Below are 19,185 nucleotides of genomic sequence, written 5' to 3' on the forward strand. Positions count from 1 at the left end.
AGTTTACTATATTTTTCATAACTCGTTGCTCTAATTCCTTCAAATAAATATTATATACCGTTTACGTAAATAATATTATATAAATAAAAATAAAAAATATAACTATTATGAAGATTCTTATAATAAAATGTTTCCTGATTAAATAGGTATCAAATTTCGGAAGATCAGTGGAAGAGGCGAAAAACTAGCGAACCCGATTCCGTTAAAGCCGGGGACGAGCGTCAGATAATTCGAGTCACGCAGCAACAATCGCAGCAGCAGCAGCAACAGCAGCAGCAGCAGCACCAACATCAACACCAACACCAACACCAACACCAGCATCAGCAACCAGCATCATCAGTAGGAAAACAATTCCACTCAGTCGAGCCTGTTTCGCCACCAGAACCAGGTACCAATCATTACGGTCGTCGCCTGTATGAAACAACCACTGCCACATCAACTTCCGGAACTCCTTCCAATAAGCCGCACCTTTCACCTCTGGATTACGTTAAGAACAAGATCGTTGAAGTGATGCGTACATCAGAGGACGATAAAGGAGGTAGCGTAACTGACAGAAACGGAGGAAACGTAACGAGCGGAGAAAAGGACGACAAAATCGGAGGGAACGTGGAAAGCCCCTCGAGTGGAGAAATGATGGTCGACGAGACTCCGAATCAAACTCCTCAACCACCAGCACCGGCACCCACTACCACCTTTTATCCATTCAGCGCTTTAGGCGTTCACACTGGCCCGCCGCCAGCGCCACCACCCCCGACTTCCGGATCAGCCTCTGTGACAAAGTCTGAGCAAATGCAAGCCGAGCCGGCACCATTGCTTTCTGCGCAGTACGAACCACTTTCTGACGAGGATTGATAGTCTAATAATTTAGGAACGTGTACAGCAATCTGTACTGATCGACGCTCTGAGTATATTCTTCTTAGGGTATTTATGTGGTTTGTTTATCCTGGATGAAAATCATATTCAGACTACGACAATGAATGTTGAATATTTCACAATTACCAATATCTTTTCTCGGGCGTTAGCCACTGCGTTCTAACTGGTCGTGTCCAATAGTTCTTCTCAAATGATAAACAAGTCAAAGGACCTTTTCTCTTATTTCGTTCCGTTTCGTTCCGTTTTTTCATTTCCATTCTCTTTTTTCTTTTCCTTTTTTTATCATGAACTCTATCATATTCCGCAAATAGAGATTATAGTACGATGTTTTTATATATATGAATAGAGTTTATTTTATAAATTTCATATTCCGTCAGTGTATTCTTTTAGTCGAGGATCGTTTCCGTACTCTCTGTGTACATGTAAATGCGGTTGTTTTACGGAAACGTTATTATTTTTTTAATACTCGTCCCAACGCACGAGAAACGATAACAGCGTAATTTTAATTAATAATTGATATTTTTTTACGCATTACTTATTCTCCGCGCTAATCTGTACGTAAACGTTGTGTATAATTATCAGCTAGATTAAATATAATTATTTCTGTTTTCACCGCCACTTCTTTTTGTTTTTTATAAAAACGCTATGATTTTTTTAAGATATCATTCGCTTCTAACTTATACTAGTTACTTATACAAAACGAGGATTTTTTAATTTCAAAACGGCGCAGAGGAATCTATACAGATGTAAAATTATTAAATCTTCTGTAATACACATATCGTCGTGATATTTAATTTTTTTATTGAATTTGAAAAAAATATAAGAACAGCGTGTAGTGAAATTTTGGCTAAAAGCGAAAATTGTTTTTAATGCTCATAAAAGCTTCTGAGTAGTGTTCAGTCGTCTTTCTACACGTAATTTTGCGTCTAATTATAGAAAGAAAGTGTGCATCGTACGCAAGTATTCGATCCTTTCCAGAACAAGACTATCAACAAAGATTAAGCGAATAGAATCGACCTGTAGAACGTCCAGGCTAGCCCAAGTTCACAATGGAGACGCTTTTTTGTACATAATGAATGATATATAATCGTTAAACGACGATACAACGTTAGAAAGGCATACGTGTTTTTATTTGGAATGAATCTGTGATGTGTTTGGGAGTATACAAAAATAGCTTCATCTGTTAATACCAGTGCGAAGAGATCGTAGCCTCAAATTTTGACGAAAAGTCAATATGGCGGACGTGTAAGGACATATAAAATGCATCCTCGCACAGGTTGACGGTGTACTGTCTTATCGAGATCATATTTAAATGTTCTCTCCTTGGTGAAGTGGGTTTTAAACAAAACAACAAAAAAAAGTGTAATTCTAAGTGTTGTACATAGTACACAATATTAATTTCTAAGTTGGACAAGTAGGTATATGATGGCTAGTTTAATCGTATGCTATATTGTAAGAATCTAGATTTAGCGTAAGTGATGTAGCTAGCATTTAGGGATTAGACGCCATGAACTGACTAGGGAAAGAACTTCCCGAACTACTTCTCTTATTAATAATAAAAAGAAGAAGAAGAAAGAAAGAAAGAAAACGTATACAGGCGATTATAAATGATCAATGGGAAGAATGATCATCCGTCACATGCAAGCGAATGGATGTGAATTTTATTTTATTTGATTGAAATTATAGAACCTGTACGCTCTGACTATCAAACAAACAAGAAAAATACATTACGCAGTTATACACGTTGCAAAACACAAGTTACATTTTCACTTACTCAGATAAATACATATACATGCATACATACATCGGTGAAGACACGTGTAACACATAAAGAATTTTTATATAGCCTAATTTTATATTTGTATGCAAATGTAAGTTGAACCGTGCGGTCTGCTCCTTTATTTAGTCACGCGACACTCGAAACGAGAACCTTAGTCCCCTTGTCATAAGAAAAATATTGCTTTTTATTGCAAATATTTGCTGCACCGGAAATCACTTCTATCAAACGAGTATATATACATATATGTATACATACATACATAACACACATACGTATCTATGTATGTATGTATATGCTTATTATATACATACATTTAATATATATGTATATTCCTTCGTATTTTATTTCTTTACACACTTTTTTATAATCAAGCTCATGAAAGCTCTCGAGAAAAAAAAGCATTCAGTCGGACAATGCGAGTGCCTCTATACATTTGCGCGAACTATTTTTACCAAAATGTAAACATAGATTTCGTTGTCTCTACATTGTGGGTCGCGATTTCATCATCTTCTTTTCGCTTTATATGTTTACATCGTTTCGTTTCCGCAAGGATCATATCGGAGGAGTATCCAATATTATATGTACATACTGCACACGCGTGAAATATTTGTTCAATAGAGAATGTTCGAACTATAACGTCGGTGAAATAGAGTTCGTTTGCATCTATATATATATATATACATATATATATACATATACATATATATATATTATATATATACATATATATATACATATACATATATATATATTATATATATATACATATACACATATATATTATATATATATACATATATATATTTATATATATATATGTATGTATGCATGCATGCATGTATGTATGTACGTATGTATGTATGTATGTATGTATGTATGTTGCGACACACGATCGTTTCAGTAAAGCGGACAATGTCCAAAAAGGGGAAAAAATGGAACAAATGTCTCGAAACCGATGTTATAAACGAAAAACAAAGATCTTACAAAGCCTCCTTGACACGATCACGAGTTGATAAAATAATGATTTTGAAATTCAAAGACTTCTGTGTGTTGACCTTTGTTCGACGTTGTTTTTTCTAGCGATTTTACTTTTCTTGAAAACGAAAAAAAGAACGAAAGGAAAAGTTTAGCTTTTCCTATAGGCGTTCGTATTAAACTTTAGCACAGGAAATACTCCATAGTTTATAAACGAATAGCAACGGTGGTATCGGGACACTTCAGGATTGCGAATTCGTCGTTTACCTTTCGCGAGTTACATGTTACCGTCATTCGTCTATAGAAAAAAAAGAGGAAGAGTGAAAGAACGAGAGAGAAAGAGAGAGAGTGTGTGTGTGTGTGTATGCAAAACAAGATCGTTTGATAAAACCGTGTCTGTAAATAAACGAACTTATTAACCTTCGCTTCGCCAGTGGTCTCATGTTAAGGATTCTTAGTGTCTTTTCAACTTGCGACTTCGTAAAAAAGAGAACTTCTGTGTTCTATGCCGCGATTTTTACATATTTTTAAACGACAACGTAAAAAGGAGTCTTTAAAGATCTCGGATGTTAAGGAAACACGTGATCATCGATGCATCCATGCCGACACACTGTCCTTTCTCATGCTGTTGTGATTATAGTAATATCGCGTCATTCGAATGAATTATATTACGTTTAGTTGGTAACACAGTATCAAATTATGGTCACCATCATTATTATCTTTATCTCTACAATTACAATTACAATTATAATATCCCGTCATATTGATTAATCCTGCAATAGCATTTTGTTTTTTGGGGTTATCGAAAGCGGCAATCTTCGCGAATGTAATTCCAATGATTTGCATAAATTGATATTCTGCGATCTATAAATCAGTGTAACAGATTTTTACCCTTCTTATTTGGACAAAACTCACATCATTTCCTTTTTTCCAATTTAATTAACTTTCAAGTTATTGACTTTCATTGACTTTCAAAAAGTCATGTAAGATATTCGATTATTTCTTGCAAATCCAAATGTAACATCATTATACATGATTTCAATGTTATATTTTTTTCGTAGAAATTGTTTCTTATACTTTTGTCATGTCATAAAGACCTTTCACTTCAGAAACTGGGATCTTTTATGTCCTATACTAACTTGGATCTTTTGCTGTTAACGATGTGCCATTGCAGGATTAATATTGTTCTGTTCGATCGTAGAATCGTGAATGTCAAACAGAGCGGGATATAAAAAAAAAGAAATTTCTCTCAGCGTCTGATAGTAATTTAAAATACTGTTCTGTTCAACGCATATAACGTAAAAACGATATTCAAAATGAAATGCGTTAAAAGATGTCAATCAGAGGTCATCTTCTCAGTATTATTTGGATAATCTGCCCTGGGCGCAAGAAGGTATTCGTGAGAAAAATTAAAATGACAATATACAGGGTGTCCGAGTCTTTTCCAGGCAAATTTTATCAGAATGTTCTATAGATATAAATAAGAAAAGAATGTTATACAAATATAGGTCATTCGAAGCTTTATTAAAATGTAATAATAAAAATGAAAAATATAAAAAAACAATACGTAAAAGTTAGATCACCAGTATCGGCTGACTTCACACCTCGATACTTTCATGTGTGAATAACCTTAGAAGAAAATACTTATATTAAACAATTATTAATATATGTGAACGAATACAAAGATTTAATTAATTCACTGAGGTGGACTTCGTAGATAATTTTAAATTGAGATAGTAACACTTAATGATTACATTGATTGTGAACTTATTCTTGTCTTATAACATAGTACATTCAAATCAGCTTCTTGAAATTTTTCAATAAAGCTTCGGACGACCTATATCTACGTAACATCCTTTTCTTATGTACACCTAACAAAGCATGACCAGAAGAAATTAGAATACCCTGTATAAACATGTGTACACTATATAAATTCACGCGAAGAAAAACACCATGGAAATTCTGCAGCTTCGCATAAGATATACAGAGCATTTATTTTAGCCAATGGTAAGGCGATTCACAATCAACATAAATCGTATTATTACGGAGCTTTACATTCATCGTACCATCAAAGAAATAAACAGCAGAAAAGAACAAAAAGATAAGAGTAAATTTTAGATTATACAAAATCGGAGTCCTGAAGAATACCGTGTTTAAATGCTTCCAATAAATTAAACAAATAAAAAACAAGATAACATATAGAGAATGGAATATTAGGACGAAACAAATACATAAACGGAAAAGTATACCTAGTGTGAACGACAGCAATTTCTAAACCGTGATCCGATTGTACTTTTCGAAGAGTGCCCTTGGCGTTTCTCTGCTTTCTTTCTGCTGCATTAACGTAGATTGTCGTAGGTCGTAGGTGATCGAACGCTTTTACTTTTCTCGCTCGCCGCCTTATCGAACTTTATCATCAATAACTCCATGTCTTCGGCCGTAATACCAAACTTATGAAATATACATATTGAGTATGTATAATCACCAAATTAATACACACAAAATTATGTGTCTCTCAGAAACTACGTTGGTCAACTTCATACATCAAAAGATAAAAAAAAGTGATAGAAAAATGTATATACCTTGCTTATTTTACGATTATTTATGTTATATTCTTACAGTGTACGAATGAAAAAATAAACTGACGAAAGTAAGTCATTTTTTTTTAATCAAGCTGGATGCTAATCACGTGCTCAGAGAATGCAATTCTAGAATTTGATGAAAAGTGGTGTTGATCAATTTGGCTCCTGAGAGCCAAATATATGTGTGTACCGAACAAATTTTTGTGAACTCTCTTTGATCTATGCGTCGATCTTTGTACATACGTACAAACACGACTCGACATTGTGCAATTGCGTGTAAAAATATTTTCAAGATTAACGCTTGCTCAGGTCGAACTCTCGAGCGATACTCTCGGATGTTAATAGCGGAATCGAATGTCCTATATTAGAGTTGGAGTTAGAAAGTGGAGTACGACAATGGCAATCCTCTTTTTTAGATACTTCGCAACATCGTAAGACAAAGTCAAGTGAAAATAAATATACATACACGAGAAAACACACAGACACGATAAAAGAGAACAAAAAAGATGAAAACTAATATTATCGTTGACATGGCAGGTAAATCACATCTAGACTATTCTATAGACTAGAAACGACGTAAGATATCGATAAGACATCGTGTGTATGTACCTATAATCGTTTGCAACCTGAAGGGACATCTATCGATTGATGATTCCTTTCACATAAGGAAATCTGTACATAGGTAAAAGAGAGAAAGTAGATGGAATGAAGTAAAGAACACGCCGAGGTACTCAGCTCCATCTTAAACAAAAAATATTGTACCATAATAATAATAATGATGATGATGACGATGATAATGCTTATGATGCGGTTGCGCGGAATGCGAGAAGCTAATAAGGAGACAAAAGAGTAAATAAAACGAGATTTAAACAAAAAAGAAGAGGAAGAAAAAGCAAAAAAAAGAAAAAAAGGAGAAAGGAGAAGTGAAATAATAACATTAAAATAAACAAAAGAAGAAAGGCTAAGAAGCGATATTACCTACGAACCCGCTATTAATGCGATTAATTCAAATAAATTAACTACAATTAATAGCGAGCGAGAGCATACCACGCCTACAGTAAACTACAGGTGTAGCATACACGATAATATTATTATCAAGACAGTTCAATGTAAATTGTTATTTTTGTTGAAATAAAAATCACCTCCGTTATAATAACGAGCACCCCTTTTGACTCTTGTCTCTGTGAACACTTTATTATAGTTTTTATTGTGGTCAATTATGGATATACAGAGCGTACATGAGTCTCTTTTCTTTAAGACGCGCACAGCGCCGTATGAAATTTAAAGTTCCTGATAGATTAATATAAAACTGAAATTTAAGAATTAAATTCACAAATTACATATATCGAAATATTTAATTAGAAAGAATAGCCTGGGTTATGTCAAATTTATTTTTACCCTACGATTCATTGTTCCTTCGTTTTATTTCCATATTAGGTAAGGAGGATGAAAAAGGGTACATATTTATTTTTGGTGGGTCAGTCATTGGTGACTCATGTGACAGGAAACGTGTTAACGATTAGTAAATTTCAAAGGAAGCTTCAAACTGATTTCGATATCTAATAAGTATTTTTCTTTTGAAATAGATAAAAATATATATGATAATTTAATTATACAGTTAATCATTTATGTACATAAGTAGAATCTAATGATATGTCGTTCTTTTTTTTTATTGATAAATATAATACTTGACTGAAGAAATATATGCATATATAGGAAATGATCGTACCTGTCCAAAATAATGGTACTTATTATTAAGATAGAAACTGTTTATCGACCGAACGATTATCTGTATTTTAATGTCGAAATAGTATCTAAAGCGATGGTTGATTTAGGATTTACTCTATTCTATTTTATACAGAATGCGTGCAAAATATGCAAGTAATATGAACAAAATGTTTCTTTGTCGCCGCATCGAGTTTAATTATTTTAGGTTAAATATTTAGTGTCGCTCATAATTAATTTTGTAATAAGAAATTTATATTCTAATTTTATAATGAATCTAACTATTACTCAACGATTTAACAATTTTTATTTACAATAACGAATGACAAAGTAATAGAACATAAATTAATTAAAAATTTAATTAAAGCAATTCAATACATATCTATCAAATTGCAACATTAATATAATTTTTATAAATATTAAGAATAGACTCTGCTTGACAATCTTTTTTACTGTCCCTTACTGAATTTCATTATTATTGCTAAAATTAGTTGGTATTCTTTTTTTTTAAATAATGATTCCCTTCTTCAGATAAATAGTTTTGCTATATAATATTTACAGTTCATACAATATCGACATTATCATTAAGTTACTATATCATTTTGTAATGCTAAAAAGTAAAAATAAAAAAATATATTTCCCATTAAAAAATACAGTCCTCCCATTTCTGTTTATTTTTAAAATTATTTGACTAATTATGAGCGATACTATACGCAAATAATTATTGATTTTATATAGTAGCACAAACACGCATTTTTTAATTTAACATTTCATATTTATTATAAAACTTACATACACAAGATAATACATAAGAAGCACTTACATGCGAAGAATCATCTAAATACGATTAACGAATAAAGTTGAGGTTCTTTGATAAATTTTTCTTTATTCAGTCAATCAAAATTTTCTTTATTCGTTCAAGTTCATTTTAAAATAATTTTTGTTCAGTTTCTCTCGATTTTCTGTCGGATTACCCTGTCTATTAAGATCATTACAACTATCATGTAACATACATTTTTAAAACAACAACTTCACTTCAATTATCGTATTAATTACGTCTTTTACAATGAAGCTCTTAAACTAATAGCTTAGTTTCATGTTTTGCATTTTCATTATATGTATTTCGTTACTCTCGAGAACAGTCTAATTTTAAATCGGTTATCTTAATATGAAAGTACAAAAATGAAGAACTTATATTATCTTTGACTTTCATTGGATTGTAAGCTGTATTCCCTTCTTGTGCGTATTTCAGATATTTGAATCTTAAAGATACGAATAGTATTTATGTGATAAAAACAAAAGAAGAATGAAAAAAATAAATAAAGATTTTATTTGGTGAGAATAAAAAAATTAATATACTTGCATTTTCCTTGCATATACTGATATTAATAATTAACTTAATTAGTAGTAAAACATAATAGATATACTTGTGCATGACGAACCCGAATAATTATTAAAATTACTTTAAATTGAAATATACTGTTTCAAATGATTGTACCTCATGATTCACGGGTATCTTCTAAAATATACTTTTATGATTTTGATATATTGCCAAAATTTAAGATAATTACTGTTGAATTAAAAATTTTGTAATATTTTAAGTATGACTTTATGAAAGTTGTGTCTAATATTTTATTATGAACAGAGTAGTTAAAATTAAATCTCATTATGTTTATTTTCCTGATAAAATTAAAATAGTGCGTTTTTAAATAAATGATAATGTTAAAACAGTGCTATCTTTTATATACACCTCAGACTTAGATTTTATTTTATACTTACAAGGCACTAGTAATTTTTTATTTTCTATTGTCGTTCTATTTTTGTCAAGTTTTTATCTATATTGAAACAAATAATTTTACTATTTTAGCAGCCAAAACATAGATTTTGCAAATAAAAATTTCAAGTTTATGAAGGTCTTTATATATCTTACACATATATGTGGACAAATTTGTTCTGTAACATTAGTTTAGTAGTTTGCAAATCAGGTACATGACATAGTGAATTATAAATACATGATATAATGAAGCACAGAAACTTATTACATAAAAATTACCATAGAAGAGAAACGTTCCATAATAGTATATATGTATATAAATATATATATATATATACCAGTAATATTTTAATATTTTACATATATTATAATAATAAAATTTATTTCTTCAAAATTAAATACTAATCAAATATTACTCTAATATGTACTCAAATATTGAAAACAACGCACTATAAAATTATCATATCGCTTTAGGACATAGCATTTATAACATTTATATCTTATCATTATATTTTATAGCATTTAATATTTTATCTTTGAACGATTATCATTTAACGTACTTAATTTATTATTATAAAAATAATTACTTTTATTATACTTTCAGAGACAATGAAATAGCAAAAAAGTTATATTACATTCTTTTACCATTAACGCGGAATATTATCGAGTATAAAATTATTTGTCATTATGATATGTACTAGCTATTTCTCCTGTGCAAAATATAGAGACCTTCTATATCACAGTACGCAATATATTAATGTTCAGTTTAGATATATGCAAGTGCACTGAAATTTGCACCTTATTTATCTAACTGGTATTGTAGAAAAAATTTCACTTGTCTCTACTTATATAGTGGCAAGATTACAAACTTCGACTGCGTTAGAAAACGCAACAGCAAAAAATAAATATTCAGAAACCATTAAGAGTAACTAATCATAATAAGACGTATATAAAATATTCCATAAAATGGCGGCTGTCATAAGTACAGTGTAAGTAATAATACTGGCCCACCACACAACTTTTTCCCAAGTTTTTACTTCGAGATTACGAAGTACATTTATACCTACGAGCAAACCCGCAATGGCACCAGCAAAGTGAGCAACATATCCAACTTGGTCATTGGTTTCTAACACATAACGGTTATATATTGCTTGACTAATGTCAACAACTGTTACAATAAGGAATACTAACAATTGCAAAACAGCAAATTCCATTTGCGACCAGTTCATTAATATAGTTGCCACATGAGCTGTAATTAATGCATATACACCACCTGATGCTCCTGCTAAATATACTGTAGGATCCGATACAGAGGTACCAAGAGATCCTGCTACGACACCTGCTATATATATAGTTAATACTCTCCACCATTTGTGTACCATCTCCAGTGGAATACCCAGCATTATTTGCACAAGTAGGTTTACTACTAAATGAAATACTCTGTATAAAGAAAAGTACATATATTTCAATTATTTAATCATATAAATAGTTATCTGTAGAATAAGAAAAATACATACCCCACATGTACAAACATATACGTTAAATACCTCCATGCTTGGTATCTTTTGTGTGGATTATAAATAAATAATGTAGCTGCTGGTCCCTCGACTGAAGGTGATTTATGTACAATCACATCATATAAAAATAAAGTAATTTCTAGTATAGATATAATTATCATTGCTAGTGCTGGAGGTTTACAACTATATTCTTCTTCATACTGTCCATCAGGTATGTCACTAGACCTTGCTAGACCTTCAAAAGGAGATGGTCTTTGTGGAACCATAGATTGTACATATCGTTGCACAAGATGACCAAAAACACCTTGCATATCTTTTCTGTGAATCTAGAGAAGAATATAGAATTTGTTTATTAGTTTCACATTGAATAATAAAAAATATTATTGTGAAGTAATCTAAGAGAGATAAAATAGATTCTATAATTGTATAAATTCAATTGACCTGGTAATCAACAGATGATTATTGATCTATTAAAAAATAGTCTTTTATTAATATCTTTATTTTTTCAATAATGATAAAAGTAATAATATATAGAATAAAGTACATAAATAAGCATTATTCTATCGTAAGAACACAATTGCAGATAAAGTAAAATTATAATAAAAGTAATAGTAATAGAGATAAAAATACCATAGCTATAAATTCTGGATAATCTAGATATCCAGAATCATCTAGATCTGCTTTATGCATTATTATATGGACAACCCTGGTTGGAATATCATTAGAGTAACTAGAACTGCGTATCATAGCTCGCAATTCTTGATACGAGATTTTCCCATCTCCATCAAGATCATATTTTTCAAATATAGATTTCCAATGCTGAAAACATTGAAATTATTGCAATATATGAAAAGCTATACCTTTTATAAAATTTATAATGTATAATGTTTATACAGGTTATGGGACACTTATAATGAAAATTATACATAGAAAAGACAAATTCTTACAGAATTATTATACTGCAGTGGTATTGTTATACCAGACTCTCCTTCTTGATTACTTGACATTCTTATTAATTTGAAACCTCTGCAACACAAAATAAAACCTAATATAAATAAATATATGATACAATAAATATTATATGACTTAATTTCATTATTCTTATCCTAAAAAAACAAATTAATTCTTTCAAAAAGGTGAAGTAGTATAATTTATTGAAATTACTATAAAAAATATACTTTACATTTTATACTTAATAAAGGAGAGAATATATATGTGCATTTAAATTCTTTTCATACCTGTATCCGATTAATTTGTCAAATTTGTACACTTGTTAAATTGTATATCAAACGTACGAATGACACAAGTTATGTCTACTTCTACGGCACACAATCTACTACATTTTCTAGCTATTACGGAGAAATTTACTTTACACATTATTTATACGAATGATACACAATTATTTTATCTTATCAGATCGATGCATTATCCAGAATATAGACAGAGAAGATTTATGTATTGTGTAGTAGACGAATGAGATACATGTACGCTTCTACATATATTCTATGTATCCGCGTGATGTATATTGTACATAGACATTGATTTATTCAAACATCTTTGATTTTTTCGAGAAATACCATTAATCTTAATACCTCTGCAATCGACAAGAATTTTAATCATTAGTCAGATAGCTCAGTTTATCTTCGAACCAAATTTCCCATTACTATGATCGGTTAGTATTATATGTACACAGTACGAAGATTCGTATCTCATCAGGTATAACAGGACACGTTTTGAAAAGACTATACGGCTGAAAGTCGCCAGCGTCGCAACTCGCAACAGGTGAACTTAAAGCGGCCCAAGCATGGCACGAATAGAAAGTACCGTAAGATGTTATACTGTGTGGCAGAATGTTGTAATTATTTCTTTATTGACATAACAGAACAGTTCTACCTGTTTGTATAGTTAGATAAAATAAAATTCCTATTAATAATAAAATTAAGAATCTAATTCCTAATATAGCAATTTCCAACTTCTTTCTTTTTCCTTATAATAATTTGGATAATTGATTAAAATAAATGTTAATGATGATTGAAATTACAAAAAAATTCCTTATTGATAATAAAATTAAAAGTGGAGATAGTAATTAAAATCTAATATTATTGTAAGATATAATCATAAAAAGTTGTAATTCACGTGCACCGGCATACTAACAAGAATACATATCTTCATTGATGATTCATACAGTTTTCTTAGTGAATCATAAAATTCGTGTGTATGTAAGTACACTAGATAGCTTGCATACGTATGTATATTGTTTAGCTTTGCTTTCATCAAAAAATTAATGAAGTCTGGAGCGACATTTGGTACTTTGTCACCAGCAAGTGATTAAAATAAAATACAACATTAGAGTACTTATGAAAGAATTGTGAGAGATTTATATAAATAGAATTACATAGATCAAAATGCTCATGGAATATTAAAAAATTTCAGATTATCCGTTCAGTATTATCTATATCATTAAAAAAGAATTATCTATTATTACATTATTAGAATAATATAATATAAATACACTTTTATTTCATTTTTTACACAAAATTATCTGCAATTCAAAATCTTAATACATGCCATTGAAAATTAATATTCTATGGATACAACTATATTCTATATTGATCAGATAACTTTCTTGATATTTAATCACTCGCGAAAGATGTGTATGAAATATTGCCGTATTTATTACATGTCCCGCCTTATAAAAAGCTGACTCAACAGGATGTAAGGTTTTTATAACTACATTTTATTTCTATGTCAAAAGAAATTCTCCACAATCATACGTAAGAGGGTACAGACAACATAAAACGCAAGTACTCAACTGTGTGTATATATTCGTGTTGTCAGTCCCGTTACCAAGCAACAGAGGAATCGATATACAATATTTCGTATGCGATTGTCGGTACCTTGTTCTCGTCAGTTAGCTTTTTTGTCTCATACCCAAATGTTCTTTTATTTCAAATCGATTTCCTATCAAGTGATCAATATACTTGGCAGTAAAAACAAAAAATGGCATATAAGATACGGAAGCAAAAAATTGCCGTCAATTACAAAGTTAAAGAACCTATAAGCAACTTTAAAATAAGGTAACATTTTGAATCTTCATCTTTCGTTATGATACAAAAATTTTACAAATGTCAACGTTCATAAGATTATTGTTTTTCATTATTATTGTCTATTTATTATTCCTTTCTATTATTATCTCTTTCTTGGTAAGTTCCAGTGTATTGTTTAAAATGTATAATTAACCCTGAAATGGTATACATAATATTTTTCTTAGACTATTAAATAGCACACGAGGTCTCTTGTGCATTGAAATACAGCTCACATTGTGTCATCTATGTCAGTAAAAAGATTATTTTATAAAGGAGGGGGAGGACTATGTAAAATAAATCACTATCTATTTCCATAGAAAATTCTGCTAAGACCGTGAAAGAGCCTGGCATGCTATTGCAAGATTAATTCTGATCGCCCAAATTGAAAACAACGCGACTGTTCTGCCGCCGAAACTGGTACCAGACATGTCGATAGAATTAGATCCCGGCCATCTGGCAGAAATTGTTTCTACCTTCTAAATTGTATTTATCTTCCGTGTGTTTATTGTTTCAGAGTCAAAATCGTGCAGCAAAGGCCTTTGCTTGCAGAACTGCTCGAAAACGAAGGGGATACCAGGGACTCGAATTTTCTTGAAGAGGAGGATCGTATTTTTAACTGGCAGGAAAAAGTATTTAGCCCGTTCGAACTAAGTTTTTACAGTGAAGAAACGAATTGTCTGACTGAATGTCAGAAAGTATATTACAGACAAATTAAAGAGAAGAATATCGAAGGTTCTCATCTTTATACCTACACACAAAATGATTCTTATTATCTGGGTGACGAATTGTTAACGAAACCTTATAAGACAAAATTGGCAATTAAAAACCAAACTGCATTGCCGGCCTTGCAAAATCGTAAACCTTTCCTTGAAAGGTACAATAAAGCGGTTATTGATGATGCACCTGACGAAACAAGGATTCGAACGAATCATTATCTTTACATGGAGCGTTCTACAATGTATGTCATGGTTGACTTATCTGAACGAGATAAAATCTTAACACGCTCCGACGAGAATACGGAAATAGTGCTGTTCACGATCACGTATAATGAATTGCATAAAATTCTGACGGTAAATCCCGATTTCACCGACGACCATTATTACACTATCACGAATTCCAGCGGCATTCAATTTAATTATTGGCTCGAGCATGTTTCCGAGAAACAATCGTCATTGGAATTACAGCAACAACAAAATGAATCGCGAAAAGTGAGTATGTATATGTGTATAAAATGCATGATCAGATTTTTCCATGGTAAACCGGTTTAAACATGTTTGCATATTTAAATGCTGCCTCCTTTAGTTTTTTGTATACCTTTAATCAGTTGAAGGTGAAAGTTATTATTACATTTTTAATCTAGTGTTACAAGTAAAATATTTAGGACTAAATCAATTGAAGATTTGATTACATTAATTCAAATTTTTTCATTGTAAATTGGTTTTAACGTTTTAAAATATTTCCATTTAATTCTGTTTGCATATTTACATACTGTCTTTTCTATTGTTTTCGAGTCAATTAAAAAATTTTATTAGTAATTTTTCTAATTTTAATTATATGACAATATTATATTATAAAATATATACATACCCAACATAGGAGATTTCAGAGATTTGTCTCATCATTCTTTGAGGATAGAACATAATTCTTGAATTCAGCGAAAATTAATCATTAACACAGCAGTTATAATCTAACTAAATATATGACACACTAAACTAATTTTAGTTGTTTTATTTTACATTTGGTTAAAACATACTCGGGAAATGTAATTGTCTTCATATTTAATTCTGTATTTTCGATCATTTTACTACAATATAATCAAAACTTATTAGTTACTTAGAATATATGAAATACGTGGGAACGATGAAGTACATTCACCGACGTAGTCTCAAACTCAACTGAATCTTATGGCAGTGAATGGCTCCTTGAATACGTTCACACTATCGATTCTCCTCCGTATACATATATGAATACATACATATATCTATATGTTTATATGTACATGGTCGAGCAGTATATATTGTTATTTAAACGGAAAAGCAACTTTCACACAGTTTCGGATTATCACGATAATGTATTATCGTAGTGTATTATCTAAGATATTATCCTGTTATATGTAAAAAACATGTATTTTTTATGATAAAATTATTTGAGAAATTATTAAAGGCATTATAAAAATGTTTCAAAATATCATACTTATTAATTTTTTAATAATATATGCAAAGTAACCAGATAACGTTTTGATTTTTATATTTTAGGAAATTAAAGAACATCTGATGTACAAAGAAGCAGAAATATTTCACAGCTTTCAGTTAGCATCACCAAATGTATATAAATTTTTTATAAAATTGGACATTTTATCAGCTCATGATTTCTTTTTTAATGGACTTTGCATTTCTTACTATGTTGATTTGCCAGAACATTGGGACACAAGTCAAGTTGATAGATTATATGGAAGAACTCAAAGATGTAATTTAAAGAATAACTCTGCGTATTTTAGTTATGCCTCTGAAATATCATTAGATTTTCAATCTGCAACTATGCTTGATGCAAACAGTATTTTACCATCTTGGCCTCGATTATTACTATCAGTTACATCACTTGACAACTGGTTTAGGTAAATTAAATATAAAAATTTTTATACTTTGCATAATAAAAAAATTAAATTTAACAATTAAAAATTTCAGATATCGTACAGAAGGTTACGCTGTTGTTCCTTTGCCTGTGTTACCTGGTTCATATAAATTCAATATCCAAACTTGGCGACCAACAGGAAGTATTATTAACACCCTTAGAAGATTTTTTACAGGTGGTACTTATGAATTGGAAGACATAACTCACTGTAGTATCCCAAAAGGACATGAAGATAAAATGTTAAATAAGTCACACCTAAATGTTACACCAAGTGGTTACATTAAGTTAAATATGAATATCATCCATCAAACTCATGGCTCAATTAAACATGATGACCACTTAAATTATTTTCAGAGATTGAGTACAGATAAACTTATGACTAATATAGACAATATTTTTGAACAGTTCAAAGCAGCCAGAGAACGTATGTTACAAATAAAAAATTTAAACATTTAATTATGTAAATTTAAATGATTAATAAGCTATAAAAAAGTGATCTGTGATATATTGTAAGTAGTAGGTAAAGAATAATCTGTGATGCATAATATTTGAAAATAAACATTTTTTAATACATTTGTAAAATGGTGTAGAATATTATAATTTCTTCCAATAATCATTATATATCAATTTAAATGTAATTTCAGGATATTTATTTTTAACCTACAAATATATTTTGTCATATATTGATTGATATAGTTAAGAATTGCTTTACATTCATAATACACAATATTAGAATTATTTTTTCTATATGTTTTTAAATAATAATACACGAAAGGAAAGATAATAAAATAATTACAAATATATACATTCAATACAACTAGTGAATAATATGCAAAATTATAGATAAATATTTATTATAAAAACATAAAAGTTTATTAACATTCACCAAAATGTACTTTAGCCTTTTCCTTCTTCTTTAATTTTTCAATAGCCATTTATAAAATACCAATTCTTACCAATTATAACTTGTACCAAGTTATGTAATATAATATCAATATATTTATTTTGTTACATTAAAATAACATTTTAGAATTCTCTGTTACATGTTTTCAAATGTAACAATGCTATGTGAAAATTAAAAGAGCGAGAAGAGTTTAACATTTTTTCTGGAAATCTGATTAACAATTAAAAGACTAGAGCAAAAGTGCAAACATACATTCTATAAGCATTTTAATCATTGTCTCTTTTTTGCAGCTTTTACTGCTTTTGCTTTTTGTTTCTCCCCACCAGATAAGAATGATGTTATTACTTCAGACATTTCTGGCATATTGTAATTGGTGAAATTATTTAATTGCTCCATCTCCTGGAAAATACAGAAGTAATATGTAAATTTAACATTGTACAATAAAACTTATAAAATTATATTATTGAAGTTATTTACCAACCTTCCTAGTTTCAGGGTCATTCATGATTTTTGGTATAATCATAATTAGCAATAATGGTAATATCATCATTAAAACCTATAAAGATATAAAAAATGATAAATTGAATTTCTTTTCTATAAAAATGTAAATTTATATGTGTAATAGTATTCATACCATGGGATTAAATAAAAAGTCAGTTGCTCTCCACTGTTCTCTAACTTGGAAATAACGGAATGGTGTGAGTGGTCTCATTTTTAATGGATACGGAACTTGTATTACTTGAGACGTCTGAATCAAATTAACTTTCCTTGCTCTGAATTTTCCCTTTGAATTAATTTCTACTCTAACAGGTTCATAAACACAGTTTGGATTTACAACTTCAATTACATATGATCCTGATGGTACATTTGAAATAATAAACGTTCCATCCTCCCTAAAAGTATAAAACATACAAAGAACAAAATATTAATAGGGATACTAACCTATATAAAGTTGAAATAAGCATTACTTCAGATATTTTCTGTCTGATAAGAATATACAGTTGAAAAATTTTTAATTTTCAGCCAAAAATACCTAACGTAAATTTACCTTAAGAAACCATAATGTTCTCCACCATTAGCCATGACATGAGTCATTAATTGCCACCCATTTGGAGCTCCATTTTCCCATGGAAATACTTTTCCTTCGATAACATACAGATCTGTTGATATATCTTCGTCATTTTCGGCGATTACATACTTATTCGATGTGTTGATAATAATAAAAAGTAGAAAAATAGCACTTTTATACATAATTATATTGGATGTACACTCAACACATAGAAGTTCGTATCAGATGTTCAACTGTTGCCACTACAGTAAAGTGTAGATTACTATTAT

General features: G+C 30.1%; 4 protein-coding genes across 19 annotated transcripts in view; 2 read left to right on the plus strand and 2 right to left on the minus strand.

Moving 5' to 3' along the window:
* LOC122570977 (nuclear receptor corepressor 2-like) overlaps nucleotides 1-7,369 on the plus strand; it is a 65,153-nt gene extending 57,784 nt beyond the window's left edge. For all 14 annotated transcript variants that reach the window (XM_043734065.1, XM_043734064.1, XM_043734070.1 and 11 more), the window contains one exon: nucleotides 147-7,369. In XM_043734065.1, coding sequence (XP_043590000.1) covers nucleotides 147-852 — 706 coding nt within the window. In that variant the 3' untranslated portion in view covers nucleotides 853-7,369. The remainder of the gene's footprint in view (nucleotides 1-146) is intronic.
* A 1,319-nt stretch (nucleotides 7,370-8,688) lies between these two features.
* LOC122570980 (rhomboid-related protein 2) lies at nucleotides 8,689-16,513 on the minus strand. Of its 3 annotated transcripts, none has more exons than XM_043734082.1 (5): nucleotides 15,900-16,513; nucleotides 12,174-12,252; nucleotides 11,857-12,045; nucleotides 11,227-11,552; nucleotides 8,689-11,149 (listed from the first exon to the last, which is right to left on the minus strand). In XM_043734082.1, exons 1-5 carry the CDS (start codon nucleotides 15,950-15,952, stop codon nucleotides 10,639-10,641), a joined length of 1,158 nt encoding a protein of 385 aa, XP_043590017.1. In that variant the 5' UTR covers nucleotides 15,953-16,513; the 3' UTR covers nucleotides 8,689-10,638. The 3 variants fall into 3 exon arrangements, with proteins under 3 accessions (XP_043590017.1, XP_043590019.1, XP_043590018.1); XM_043734084.1 differs by lacking the exon at nucleotides 15,900-16,513 and adding an exon at nucleotides 12,819-12,956; XM_043734083.1 differs by lacking the exon at nucleotides 15,900-16,513 and adding an exon at nucleotides 12,465-12,807.
* LOC122570979 (Meckel syndrome type 1 protein) lies at nucleotides 13,309-18,194 on the plus strand. The gene is made up of 4 exons (XM_043734081.1): nucleotides 13,309-14,303; nucleotides 14,827-15,520; nucleotides 16,568-16,926; nucleotides 16,997-18,194. Exons 1-4 carry the CDS (start codon nucleotides 14,227-14,229, stop codon nucleotides 17,397-17,399), a joined length of 1,533 nt encoding a protein of 510 aa, XP_043590016.1. The 5' UTR covers nucleotides 13,309-14,226; the 3' UTR covers nucleotides 17,400-18,194.
* Nucleotides 17,774-19,160, minus strand: LOC122570982 (ER membrane protein complex subunit 7). Its single transcript, XM_043734088.1, has 4 exons — nucleotides 18,896-19,160; nucleotides 18,482-18,740; nucleotides 18,329-18,403; nucleotides 17,774-18,246 (listed from the first exon to the last, which is right to left on the minus strand). Exons 1-4 carry the CDS (start codon nucleotides 19,096-19,098, stop codon nucleotides 18,118-18,120), a joined length of 666 nt encoding a protein of 221 aa, XP_043590023.1. The 5' UTR covers nucleotides 19,099-19,160; the 3' UTR covers nucleotides 17,774-18,117.
* Nucleotides 19,161-19,185: the final 25 nt, after the last annotated feature.

This window comes from Bombus pyrosoma, linkage group LG9 (assembly GCF_014825855.1).
Source record: "Bombus pyrosoma isolate SC7728 linkage group LG9, ASM1482585v1, whole genome shotgun sequence".
In the NCBI taxonomy this organism is placed as follows: Eukaryota; Metazoa; Arthropoda; class Insecta; order Hymenoptera; family Apidae; genus Bombus; species Bombus pyrosoma.